The 13,878-nt window shown below is 47.3% G+C and overlaps 1 protein-coding gene across 2 annotated transcripts; it reads left to right on the top strand.

Annotated features, from left to right (window-relative positions):
- The first annotated feature begins 1,443 nt into the window (after nt 1-1,443).
- Nucleotides 1,444-13,132, top strand: NOLC1 (nucleolar and coiled-body phosphoprotein 1). Of its 2 annotated transcripts, none has more exons than XM_012505739.2 (13): nt 1,444-1,771; nt 6,264-6,319; nt 6,431-6,576; nt 6,679-6,803; nt 7,304-7,469; nt 8,443-8,561; nt 8,686-8,821; nt 9,150-9,278; nt 9,488-9,598; nt 9,705-10,346; nt 10,825-10,931; nt 11,102-11,194; nt 11,378-13,132. In XM_012505739.2, the coding sequence occupies exons 1-13, from the start codon at nt 1,652-1,654 to the stop codon at nt 11,534-11,536; spliced, it is 2,109 nt and encodes a 702-aa protein (XP_012361193.2). In that variant the 5' UTR covers nt 1,444-1,651; the 3' UTR covers nt 11,537-13,132. The 2 variants fall into 2 exon arrangements, with proteins under 2 accessions (XP_012361193.2, XP_003255436.2); XM_003255388.4 differs by having other exon boundaries at nt 1,507-1,771; nt 6,434-6,576.
- Nucleotides 13,133-13,878: the final 746 nt, after the last annotated feature.

Raw genomic sequence — 13,878 nt, 5'->3', positions numbered from 1 at the left:
AATGCATGCATGTGGGTAGAACAGGAACCGTGGGGAAGAGGGAACTGTGGAGTTTTTTGTTTTTGTTTTTGACTTTTTGTTTTGGAGATGGAGTCTTGTTCTGTCTCCCAGGCTGGAGTGCAGTGGCATAATTTTGGCTCACTGCAAGCTCTGCCTCCCTGGTTCAAGTGATTCTCCTGCCTCAGCTTCCTGAGTAGCTGGGATTACAGGCACCCGCCACCATGCCTGGCTAATTTTTTTGTATTTTTAGTAGAGACAGGGTTTCACCATGTTGGCCAGGGCTGTTCTTGAACTCCTGACCTCAGGTGATCCACCCACCTCAGCCTCCCAAAATGCTGAGATTACAGGCATGAAACACCGTGCCCAGCTTTGTTTTTGATTTCTGAGATAGGATCTCACTCTGTGGCCCAGGCTGGATTGCAGTTCCAGGATCATAGCTCATTGCAGGTTTGACCTCCCTGGCTCAGTCGATCCTCCTGCCCCAGCCTCCCAAGTAGCTGGGACCACAGGTGCATGCCACTACACCTGGCTAATTTTTAAAATTTTTTGTAGAGATAGGGGGGGTTCACTGTGTTGTCCAGGCTGGCCTCTTAACTCCTGGGCTCACGGGATCCTCCCACCTAGGCCTTCCAAAGTGTTGAGATAACAGTTGTGAGCCACTGTGCCTGGCCAATTTTATATAGGAGAGGGGAGTGTCTGGAGACAGGCAAAGGAGAGGTGTGTTCCCATGAGGATCCTTATCCTTCCTGAGCGGCATTAGTGGGAGGTAGCCAAGGGGTAGTGGGTAGGATTGAAGGGATTGCTAACTGCTAATATGATCTGAAATGTGGCAGAACTTGGAATTAACTTGGTAGGTCTGAGCATTGATACCGGAGTTACTCATGACAAAGGCAGTGTGAACTCTGACCCCGGAGGAAGAAGGGTTATTTTCAACAGTCTCTTCAGCTTGACTAGATTGTTGCTGTGTGTGATTCAGGTTTGGCGCATGACGCCTTTCCTCTTCATGGAGCTGACCTAAGGCGGAATATAAGGGGGATGGGAGGGGCGGCTTGGGAAATCAACACCTCCCACCCTCAGGACGGATAACTTGAAGGATCTTCTGCAGCAGAGGCAGGAGTCTGGAGGCTGGGATGGTATCAGAAAGGGCCTCCCTGTGTGTTGGAGGCAGTGAAGACAGAAGGGCGAGAATCCATTGGCCGCGCCAGTGCGCCATGGGGGCGATTGGGAGATCTGGTAGACCAACTGTTCGAGCCCGCTTGTCCACTCATTACTCTGGAATCCGAGTCCCAGCAGGGGCGCGGGAAACCGCTGCTCTGAGAAAAGGTACCTCCCCCCAGAAAGAGCGCGGGAAGTCCTGAGTTTTCCCGCCACGCCGAGGGCGTGACCCCTGACGTCAGAGCTCCGCCTCCACAAACTGGCGGCCGGTGGGCTCCGCCCTAAACCAAGATGGCGATAGGCGTGGGACCGGAAAGAGTTTATAGATTTCCCGTCTACGCTACCTCTGAGGTGAAGGTGGGACTGCCCTGTGGAGCCCCACCCTTTCCGTTATGCGCCCGCGCGGCGCAATGACGTAACAAGCCCGCCCACTGCTCATGTTGAGTTCCTGAGTTGTGCTGTGTCGACAACGGTAGTGACGCGTATTGCCCGGAGGATGGCGGACGCCGGCATTCGCCGCGTGGTTCCCAGTGACCTGTATCCCCTAGTGCTCGGCTTCCTGCGCGATAACCAACTCTCAGAGGTGGCCAATAAGTTCGCCAAAGCGACAGGAGCTGTGAGTTCCGGGCTTGTGGCGGGGACCGGGCGGAGATGACCACAAGGCTTCAGGCCTTGACATGCTTAGGTTTCCAGGTGGGGAAGTCTGTGGGGTCCGCCAGTCCAGTGTCTGCAAGGCCTTTACGCCGACCCCTCGGCAGTGACCAGAGAAAGCCTGCGGCCTCGGTCGCTCATCTTCCTCCAGGTCTGACTAGATATCGCTGAGTCTTGTTGCTTTTTTTTTGTGAGCCGTGCAGCGGCGGCAGCGTGGGAGCCTCGTGGCCCCAAGTCACATGGCTGGCAGAGTGCAGCGGGGAGCTAGAGCCTTGTCCACTGAGGACACTGGTTCTTCGGCATCTTCTGGGGGGCTTTTCGTTGGGTGAGGCAAACCGCAATTTGACCTTAGCCTCAGTCACGTTTACTGGGAGTCAAAAGCAAGTGAAATTGCTTTAGAATGAAGGTTGGGATTTTCGTTAGTAAAGAAGAAAATGAATGAAAGTAGAAGCAGAGTTTTGTTTTGAGTTACACTGAGAATTGAGCGTCATAAACAGCCCTACCAAGTAGGCATAGTAGTGGGCTTGGAGCTTTGGTTAATTGAATCAAACAAACCTAGGCTTGGGATCAGGCTCTGCCACTTTTAGATACGTGACCCGGGCAGTTTATTTAATCTTTCTGTGTCTTTCTACAGGGATGTCATCATCCATTTTATAGGATTTTTGTGAGTTTCAGTAAGATGATGTGTAAGAGTAGCAATCTCAGTGCTGGTACAGAGGAATCTTGTAAAAGTGAAAGCTGTACCATAGTTATGGCAATTTAGGATGCTCCAAACACATGTAAGAGTAAGAGAACCTGGAATGTGAAAGGTTTGTAACCTACATCAACGGACATTCCTGCATGGGAAGACACCTTGAGAGAGGAGAGAGTGGAGGTCTTCTGCAGGGATGATAGCATGACTAGGAAGGATGGTTTGCACTTTTAGCAGAATCAGGCTGCAAAAGCAAAGAATCAGATCAGCCTCAGAACTTCCTTAAGCTGGGACAGGCTGCCATGTGATCTAACTGCTTTCTTAATGAAACTGTTTAGAGTTGACTGTTAAGGAGACTGCAGAGAGTGCTTTCACAGTGGGCTGGATGGAATTGGACATTTCAGAGTTAGGGTTCTTTTTTTTTTTTCTTTTTTTTTTTTTTTTGGGACGGAGTCTCTGTTGCCCAGGCTGGAGTGCAATGGTGCGATCTCGGCTCATTGTAACCTCCCTCCCAAATTCAAGTGATTATCCTGCCTCAGCCTCCCGAGTAGCTGGGATTACAGGCGCGCACCACCACGCCCGGCTAAGTTTTGTATTTTTAGTAGAAACGGGGTTTCACCATGTTGGCGAGGCTGGTCTTGAACTCCTGACCTCAAGAAATCCACCCGCCTCAGCCTCTCAAAGTCCTGGGATTACAGGCGCGAGCCACCGTGCCCAGCCTCAGAATTAGGATTCTGAAATGGTTTTATGTGAGAAAAGCTAATCTTTGTGAAGAGCTTACTAAGGGTCAGATGCTAAGCCCTTTACGTGCATTTAATTTTTTTTTTTTTTTTTGAGGCGGAGTCTGGCTTTGTCGCCCAGGCTGGAGTGCAGTGGCATGATCTCAGCTCACTGCAACCTCTGCCTCCCAGGCTGAAGTGATTCTCCTTCCTCAGCTTCCCAAGTAGCTGGGACTACAGGTGTGCCCCACCATGCCTGGCTAATTTTTTTTTTTTTTTTTTTTTTTTTTTTGTATTTTTAGTAGAGACGGGGTTTCGCCATGTTGGCCAGGCTGCTCTTGAACTCCTGACCTCAAGAAATCTACTGCCTCAGCTTCCCAAAGTGCTGGGATTACAGGTGTGAGCCACCGCACCCAGCCAACATGCATTATGTCTTGTCCTCTCGATAACTTAATGCGATGTGTAGTATTATCTCCATTTTATAGAAAAGAAAATAATCTCAGGGAGATTAGGTAATTTGTCCAAAGGTGAGTTCCCATCTGTACTGACTCTGATCCTTTACTCTTTTTTGGACCACAGAGTCTCACTGTTGCCCAGGCGGGAGTGCAGTGGTGCAATCTCGGCTCACTGCAACTTTCGCCTCCCAGGTTCAAGCAATTCTTGCGCCTCAGCCCATGCCTCAGCCTCCCGGATAGCTGGGATTACAGGCGCCTGCCTCCATGCCCAGCTAATGTTCGTATCTTTAGTAGAGATAGGGTTTCACCTTACCAGCCAGGCTGGTCTCAAATTCCTGATCAGGTGATCCACCCACCTCAGCCTCCCAAAGTGTTGGAATTACAGGCCCGTGAGCCACTGCACCTGGCCTGATCCTGTACTCTTCTGTGTATTGTTTTGTGTTTGGTTGTTTCTTTTAGAGGGTCTCACTCTGTTGCCCAGGCTGGAGTACGGTGATGCAATCATAGCTCGCTGTAGCGTCGAACTCCTGGGCTCAGGCAATCCTCCTGCCTCAGTCACTGGAGTAGCTAGGACTACAGACATGCGCCACCACACCTGGCTAATTTTTTTTTTTTTTTGAGACAAGAGTTTCGCTCTTGTTGCCCAGGCTGGAGTGCAATAGTGCAATCTCGGCTTACCACAACCTTCACCTCCCGGGTTCAAGCGATTCTCCTGTCTTAGCCTCCTGAGTAGCTGGGATTATTACAGGCATGCGCCACCATGCCCAGCTAATTTTGTATTTTTAGTAGAGACGGAGTTTCTCCATGTTGGTCAGGCTGGTCTCGAACTCCCGATCTCAGATGATCCACCCGCCTCAGCCTCACAAAGTGTTGGGATTACAGGTGTTTAGCCACCACAGGCCGAGCCACCACAATGCCATTGCAATCCAACCTGGGCGACCAAGAGCGAAATTCCGTCTCAAAAAAAGAGAGAGATGGAGGTCTCACTGTCTTGCCCAGGCTGATCTTGAACTCCTGTCCTTAAGTGATCCTCCTGCCTTGGCCTGCCAAAGTGTTAGTGTACCTGCGCCCGGCCTGAATGCATTTTTTTTTTTTTGAGACTTACTCTCTTGCCTAGGCTGGAGTACAATGGTGTGATACTGGCTCACTGCAACCTCAGCCTCCTGGGTTAAAGCGATTCTCCTGCCTCAGCCTCCTGAGTAGCTGGGATTACAGGTGTGCGCCACCACACCCAGTTAATTTTTTGTGTTTTTGGTAGAGACGGGGTTTCACCATGTTGGCCAGGCTGGTCTCAAACTCCTGACCTCGTGATCTGCCTACCTCGACCTCCCAAAGTGCTGGGATTACAGCAGACCTGAGCCACCGTGCCTGGCACCTAATGCAGTTCTTTACATTCAATACAGTACTTACCAGTCTTGTTTCTTTCTTTTTTTTTTTTTTGAGACAGTCTTGGTCTGTCGCCCGGGCTGGAGTGCAGTGGCGCGATCTCGGCTCACTGCACCCTCCGCCTCTGGGGTTCAAGCGATTCTCCTGTCTTAGCCTCCCGAGTACCTGGGATTACAGGCACCTGCCACCACACCCAGCTAAGAGACAGGGTTTCTCCATGTTGGCCAGGCTGGTCTTGAACTTCTGGCCTCAGGCGATCTGCCCGCCTTGGCCTCCCAGAGTGTTGGGATTATAGGCGTGAGCCACCACATCCGGCCTAGAGGCTTATTTCTAATGATTTGGTATTATAATCCACATTGCAGGAAAAACCTTCTTGTATTAGTGTTTGTACTCTCAAGTAATGGATAAGATTACATTCTTAGATAGTACATTGCTAGAATAAAGAGAGAGACTTTTTTTTTTGGCAGGGGGGTAGAGATGGGGGTCTTGCTATATTGCTCGGGCTGGTCTTGAACTCCTGGCATCCAGTGATCCTCCTGTCTCAGCCTCCCAAAGTGCTCAGATAACATGAGATAACAGGCATAAGCCACTGTGCCTAGTCAAAAGTGGTATGTTTTTTTTTTTTTGAAATGGAGCCTTGCTCTTGTTGCCCAGGCTGGAGTGCAGTGGCGCGATCTCCTAGGTTCAAGTGATTCTCCTGTTTCAGCCTCCTAGGTTCAAGCGATTCTCCTGCTTCAGCCTCCCAAGTAGCTGGGATTACAGACGTGTGCCATCACGCTGGGCTAATTTTTGTTTTAGTAGAGATGGGGTTTCACCATGTTGGCCAGGCTGGTCTTGAACTCCTGACCTCTTGATCTGCCTGCCTCGGCCTTCCAAAGTGCTAGGATTACAAGCATGAGCCACCGTGACTGGCTGATTTTTTTTTTTTTTTTTTTTTTTTTTTAGGACTTTGATCAATATGGATTGGCGGGCAGGGGGTTAGATGGTTAGATGGTGCCACAAACATAGGAGTAGCCCGTTTTTTATAACAGAAATTGGGACATCCACAAATAGAATATTTTTCTCCTGATTTATGCACGTAGCAAAAGTTTTATGAAGATGTAACATTTATACCAAATTTAGTAATTATGTGTATAACAGGCCACATTTAATGAAAGCATAACCAGGATAAAATAATTTCCTTACCCAGCTCTTTTTCTTCTACAGACACAGCAGGATGCCAATGCCTCTTCCCTCTTAGACATCTATAGCTTCTGGCTCAAGTAAGCCTTTCCTGTTCCATTTTGGCTATTTTCTCCCCCAAGATGGGCTGGGTTATGTTTCTTGGTTTGGGAAGATTCCAGTCTCCTAGAAATTGGTCTAATCTACCTCAGCAGGTCTGCAAAGGTCCCAGAGCGAAAGTTACAGGCAAATGGACCAGTGGCCAAGAAAGCTAAGAAGAAGGCCTCATCCAGTGACAGTAGTGAGGACAGCAGTGAGGAGGAGGAGGAAGTTCAAGGGCCTCCAGCAAAGAAGCCTGGTAAGGCAGAGTAGCGGGTGGGCTTGGTGGTGCCAGGAAAAGAATTTACAGCCTGCTTGTTTTACATGGCTGATTCTTACTGGGACCTGTGTTTTTGTTCAGCTGTACCTGCCAAGCGAGTCAGTCTGCCTCCCGGGAAGGCTGCAGCCAAAGCATCAGAGAGCAGCAGCAGTGAAGAGTCCAGTGATGATGATGAGGAGGAGGACCAAAAGAAGCAGCCTGTCCAGGTTTGCAGCTTTGGGAAGAAAAAGGGGTTTAAGGATTGGAAAGGAAGAAACCTAAAATCTTGGCCTCTAGCTTGTAACCAAGGGGTGATGGCATCAATACAATAGGTGATTATGAGGAAGAAAATCTGGGGATTTTCAGGGAGCTGGTAAAAGTATGAGGTCTGGAAGGGATGTGTGAGGTTGAGGTCAGGCTCAGAATCTAGAGGAAATTAAATCCATTCTGCTTGAGGAGTTTGGGTTCTTCTGGGACACTATTCAGGGCTCCAAGAATAAGAGTGTTTTCTTGGGAGCTTTGGCAGGATATGGCAGGAACAGGGCCAATGTATCAAGTGGCTGAACTTTGTTGTTTCTTAAGAGTTTTTTGCCCTTTCCATATCCTGTCCTTAGCTTTCGCTTGCTCTTACTGCTCCATTAGGCCCCTAAAAATAAAAGGGACCTAGGATGCCCTTTGGGTACCCGGAAGCTTTTGCTGATTTCTCTCCTTGTGTCTTTTCTAACAGAAGGGAGTTAAGCCCCAAGCCAAGGCAGCCAAAGCTCCTCCTAAGAAGGCCAAGAGCTCTGACTCTGATTCTGACTCAAGCTCCGAGGATGAGCCACCAAAGAACCAGAAGCCAAAGAGAACACCTGTGGCAGTTAAAGCTCAGACTAAAACCCCTCCCAAACCAGGTACTGTTTCTGTTCCCAAGAGGCTGGGCTGGGGACCAGATTGCTCTGGGGACTGGAGTTAAAATTGCTGATTTGGCACAGGGGTGAAATGGTACTGTTTGTTGAACTGGAGGTATTGATTACTGGTCTTTTAATTTTAAAGGTTTTACTAATAAATAACAAGATTTCATAGGAGCTAGTAAATAGAGAAAGTTATTGCAGCAAGGAAAAATGTGTATTTTTTTAAATGGTATCCATTTGGTATTCTTCTGTGAAATTTCATAGACATTTTATGTTTTCACACATCCCATTCCACTGTAACCACTTAAATATCTATTTGTTGTGCTTTTCACTGCCATATTTACTCTTCTACGTTCATTCTATGAGACAAATGAGAATTTTTCTTTTTTTTCTGTAACTTGTGATGAGGGTTAGATTATTTCTCTGAATGGAGGTTGAAGTGAAAGACTTTAGAGGGCATATTGAGATTATTTATGTCATCTTTTCTAAGAAGACAGTTTTATTCCTGCCATGGGATAGGAAAGGTATCCTTTGATGTGGTAAACCATTGCTGGCATTCTCCTTGATGGCTGCTCTAAAGTTGAAAGAACTGGTGGACTCCTGGCCAGGCACAGTGGCTCACACCTATAATCCCAGTACTTTGGGAGGCTGAGGCAGGTGGATTGCTTGAGGTCAGGAGTTCAAGACCGGCCTGCCCAACATGGCAAAACGCTGTCTCTACTAAAAATATAAAAATTAGCTGGGCATGGTGGTGGGCACCTGTAATCCCAGCTACTCCAGAGGCTGAGGCGGGAGAGTTGCCTGAAGCACTGCACACTAGCCTGTGCAACAGAGCCAGAATCCGTCTCCAAAAAAAAAAAAAAAAAAAAAGAAATTGGTGGACTCCTAAGTTCTCTGCTCATAGGAAGGAGGTTTTTCATGGTCCTGACTTGCCCTAATACTCCTTACTCTTTCTTTTTCTTGGGTATTCCAGCTCGAGCAGCACCTAAAGTAGCCAATGGTAAACCAGCCAGTAGCAGCAGCAGCAGCAGCAGCAGCAGCAGTAGCAGTGATGACTCAGAGGACGAGAAGGCAGCAGCCACCCCCAAGAAGGTCTGGGCCATAACTTCTATCAGGGAAGAGGTGACCAGGGTGGGATGTGTGTGTGTCTCCATTCCCTGGCAGGATTGGTTGGGTCAGCATTTTCCTGTGGTAATCAATTTTCTTTCTAATGCAGACTGTACCTAAAAAGCAAGTTGTGACCAAGGCCCCAGTGAAAGCAGCTGCCACCCCTACCCAGAAGAGTTCCAGCAGTGAGGATTCCTCCAGTGAGGAGGAAGAGGAGCAAAAAAAACAAATGAAAAATAAACCAGGTGACTGGACATGAGGAGCGAAGCTGTATGACTGTGGTCGGGGCCCAGCTGCAGTAACCACATGGACCTCTCCATAGAGCTGCTTGAGCGTCCTCAAGACATGACAGCTAGCTTCTCCCAGCACTAGTGATCCGGGAAAGCAAGGAGAAATCTCACAGTGCCTTGTATAATCTAGACTCAGAAGTGACACCATGTTCTGTTAGAACTGAGTCATTGATTCTGGCCCATACTCAAGTGAGGGGGAATTAAGCTTCATTTCTAGAAGAAAGTAGGATCAAAAAAAGTTGTAGACATATCTTAAAACCATCACACTATCCTTTTTAAACAGGTCCCTACAGTTCAGTCCCCCCGCCTTCTGCTCCCCCACCAAAGAAGTCTCTGGGAACCCAGCCTCCCAAGAAGGCTGTGGAGAAGCAGCAGCCTGTGGAAAGCAGTGAAGACAGCAGTGATGAGTCTGGTGAGTCAGAGGGATGCAGCCTCCCCTCAGCATGGGTCTGGAGGAGGGGATGAGGAATTAAGGGAGAGAGAAAGCCTTCCATCCTTCCATTGCTTTTTGCTTAAAGCAAGACAGAGCTAAGGCTCTGTGTGTGTCTTTGCATTCTTTTTATTGCTGTCCTGGTTGGGTTGGGACTCTGGACCCAGCATAATGCTACAGGTTCTCCTCAGATTCAAGTTCTGAAGAAGAGAAGAAACCCCCAACTAAGGCAGTCATCTCTAAAGCAACCACTAAACCACCTCCAGCAAAGAAAGCAGCAGAGAGCTCTTCAGACAGCTCAGGTAAGGCATATGGAGGCCCTCAGTTCAGTGAGATGCTCAGGCAGCTGCTAAGGGCTCCCCTGAATCTGATTTGGGGAGCTGTTGATTCCATCCCTTCTGTGTCTAGACTCTGACAGCTCTGAGGATGATGAAGCTCCTTCTAAGCCAGGTGGTACCACCAAGAATTCTTCAAATAAGCCAGCTGTCACCACCAAGTCACCTGCAGCGAAGCCAGCTGCAGCCCCCAAGCAACCTGTGGGCGGTGGCCAGAAGCTTCCAACGAGAAAGGCTGACAGCAGCTCCAGTGAGGAAGAGAGCAGCTCCAGTGAGGAGGATAAGACAAAGAAGATGGTGGCCACCACTAAGCCCAAGGCGACTGCCAAAGCAGCTCCACCTCTGCCTGCCAAGCAGGCTCCTCAGGGTAGTAGGGACAGCAGCTCTGATTCAGACAGCTCCAGCAGTGAGGAGGAGGAAGAGAAGACATCTAAGTCTACAGTTAAGAAGAAGCCACAGAAGGTAGCAGGAGGTGTAGCCCCTTCCAAGCCAGCCTTTGCAAAGAAAGGAAAGGCTGAGAGCAGCAGCAGTTCTTCCTCTGATGACTCCAGTGAGGAGGAAGAAGAGAAGCCCAAGGGCAAGGGCTCTCCAAGACCACAAGCCCCCAAGGCCAATGGCATCTCTGCACTGACTGCCCAGAATGGAAAAGCAGCTAAGAACAGCGAGGAGGAGGAAGAAGAAAAGAAAAAGGCAGCAGTGGTAGTTTCCAAATCAGGTCTGTACCCAATGAACATGCCCTCTGGGTTTTGTCCCCCCAAATCAGGATGGGATATACTCTTTGAGAGTGGGGTAGTGAGAGGAGGCCCACCACTGGGCTTCCAGTTGTGGAAACTGGGAGGAAGAACAGGAAACTGGTCTCCGTATTTTTTTTTTTTTTTTTTTTTTTTTTAATTAGAGTCTCACTGTGTCATCCAGGCCGGGGTACAATAGCATGATCCTGGCTTGTGCAGCCTTAACCTCATGGACTCAGGTGATCTTTCCACCTCAGCCTCCGGAGTAGCCAGGACTACAAGCATGCACCACCATGTCTGGCTCATTTTTTAACTTTTTATAGAGACAAAATCTCACAATATTTCCCAGGCTGATCTGAATTTCCTGGGCTCAAGCGATCCTCCTACCTTGGCCTCCCAAAATGCTGGGGTTACAGTTGTGAGCCACTGCACTTGGCCTGAGTCTGCCTTTTTGTTTTGTAGGTTCATTAAAGAAGCGGAAGCAGAATGAGGCTGCCAAGGAGGCAGAGACTCCTCAGGCCAAGAAGATAAAGCTTCAGACCCCTAACACATTTCCAAAAAGGAAGAAAGTAAGTTGTCTCACTTTCCTCTCAGGAGCCAGCTCTTTAAAAGTAGAAAAATCTAGGATCATCTGGACAGCTCTGCCTGGCGTGACCTGGCACATGTGCCCATGTGTATCACTCAGGAGAGCTGTTACATGACCACTCTGTCTTTAATTTCCTACTTCATTCTTCTGTAGGGAGAAAAAAGGGCATCATCCCCATTCCGAAGGGTCAGGGAGGAGGAAATTGAGGTGGATTCACGAGTTGCAGACAACTCCTTTGATGCCAAGGTGAGAGAGAGATCTGTGCCATTCTTGGGAGGGAGGATGGGTAGAGTCAGAGAGGACAGCTCTTGGTTCAGGTTGGTGGGAATCTTCTCTGGGTTCAGGTTTCCTTGAGCAGGGAGTAGAAAGAATAAAGTGACAGGGCCCCAGCATGGTCCTCCTCTGTTAATCCCCCTCTCTACTTACCAGCGAGGTGCAGCCGGAGACTGGGGAGAGCGAGCCAATCAGGTTTTGAAGTTCACCAAAGGCAAGTCCTTCCGGCATGAGAAAACCAAGAAGAAGCGCGGCAGCTACCGGGGAGGCTCAATCTCTGTCCAGGTCAATTCTATTAAGTTTGACAGCGAGTGACCTGAGGCTATCTTTGGTGAAGCAAGGGTGATGATCGGAGAGTACTTACTTTCTCCAGTGGACCTGGGAACCCTCAGCTCTCTAGGTGAGGGTCTTGATGAGGACAGAAGTTTAGAGTAGGTCCTAAGGCTTTACAGTGTAACATCCTCTCTGGTCCTTTTTTGTGTTCCTAGTTTTGTACAGACTTCTTTTGAGTGTTGAGTAGCAGGGACAAAATAAGGGAATGTTATTTTTTAAGAAAATTCATTTTCATTGTTGTCTCTTTCCTTTTCTGTGAAAGTCCTCATACTGAGAAATTTGTATATTTTATATTAAATCACTTAGTATTGATTTTTGTTGTGATTTTCAAAGGTGGATTCCCACAGATAAAATCTTGGCTATTGCCCTAAATATAGTAAAGGGTCACATGTGTGACTTTTTATAATAAGAAGAAAATTCTGCCTTTGTGAGGGCACATGTCCAAATTTCATCCTTCCTTCCCTCAAAACCCTAGAGAGGGGCATTAAAGAATTGTTGATGTATATGCAATGTCTGTTAAGCATGCACTATGTATTTCATCCTCATTTATTGGGTCTGGGACTGAAGTTTTTAGCCAGCATGGACCTAACCTACGTTTTGGGATAAAATTCACTGTTTTGTTACAGGCAAAATTCTGGTGTGGCGTGAATGCCATGGGTCATTCTGAATATATTTTTTTCTGTAATTTTATCATTACATGATGTTTGCAATACGTGCTTTGTTTTTTTAATTTGAAAGCAAACTTTTCTACTGTTGAAAGACATTTTTTGACAACTTGACCCTTCCTAGTATTGAGTACTAAGTTGAGGACTCCATCTTCTCTTTTTCTACAGTATAGAGAACAAAATGACATTAGTTTGAAAAATACATATCACTTGGTATCACTGTCTTGGTTGCAGTGGTGATACAGAATTGGCTTCATTAATTCCTACATGGTTGAGAATCACTGATCAAGAAAGTAGGAAAAAAAAACGTTAAAACCTCAATCCTCAGTAGGAAGGTAGATTACATTAGGTGAAATTATAGGTAATCTATGTATGTGCTAATGGGGTTGAAAAGAAACTTACAGAGCATATTACCTGATAAACTTGAGTGGGTTTGGGAGAACAAACTAATAGGATTATTGTGTCTCGTAGTTGGTACCTGGGAGCAATTGACATGCCCCCTTCAGAACCTTAACTGTTAGTAACAGTGGCTGTAACAACACAAACCAGTGACCAGAGATACAGCTCTTAGGCCAAGCTGGCCTGACGGTATGACTGCAGGAAGTGACTGAGCAGTAGTGGTACTCAGCCAGACCAAGACGGAGAGGGAAGAGTCCACAGCTTTCTGGAAGCTAAGGCATTCTGGTGGTAGGAAAGTGTGCCCCAAGCCTTCATGGATGAGTTATAGGTCTTAAGATTAGTCTCCTCTTGTTTGGATTCCATACTTGCTAAATAACCTGATAATAACCTGGTTTTCCATGTAACTGCCTCTAGGAAGAAAATGTACTGTTCATGCTGACACAGATATTTCAGTCTGCATGGTAAAAGTTCTACATCTTACCACAAAATAATAAACTGGCTGGTTTATAATGTGTCTTGGGAGTTTTATTATTGTGAATCTAAACCCCTTCCACCCCCTACTCAAACCAGAACAACTTTGGTGCCAGTTATAGGACTGGGGTCCAGAGCTGTGATTTCACTGCAGAGGCCTTTTGGCAGCAGCTTGCAGGGTTTTCCTGGCCACAGCTTGTCTCACGGTGCCTTTTCCAGGCTATATTCTAGCTTATGCATAGTCCAAATTGGGGGTTGGCAAAATGGCCTATGGGTCAAATCCAGCCCATGATTTGTTTTTATATTACCTAGGAGCTAAGAATGGTTTTTACATTTGTAGAGGTCTTTTAAAAAGAGAGAGAATATGTGACAGAAATCTTACCAATGGCCCACAAAGCCTAAGATATTTAGGATGCAGCCCTTTACAGAAGAAGTTTGCCAATCCCTGGACTAAATCAGCGATTCCTAAGACATCAGCTGAAAATTAGGATCATCTGAGGAACTTAGAAACACGGGTACTCGCAAATCAAAACCACAACGAGATACCATCTCACACCAGTTAGAATGGCGATCATTAAAAAGTCAGGAAACAACAGGTGCTGGAGAGGATGTGGAGAAATAGCAACACTTTATACTGTTGGTTGGACTGTAAACTACTTCAACCATTGTGGAAGACAGTGTGGCAATTCCTCAAGGATCTAGAACTAGAAATACCATTTGACCCAGCCATCCCATTACTGCGTATATACCCAAAGGATTATAAATCATGCTGCTATAAAGACACATGCA

This window comes from Nomascus leucogenys, chromosome 3 (assembly GCF_006542625.1).
Source record: "Nomascus leucogenys isolate Asia chromosome 3, Asia_NLE_v1, whole genome shotgun sequence".
NCBI lineage: Eukaryota > Metazoa > Chordata > Mammalia > Primates > Hylobatidae > Nomascus > Nomascus leucogenys.
Note: the sequence above shows the minus strand (reverse complement) of the source record. Positions and strands in the feature narration are given on the sequence as shown.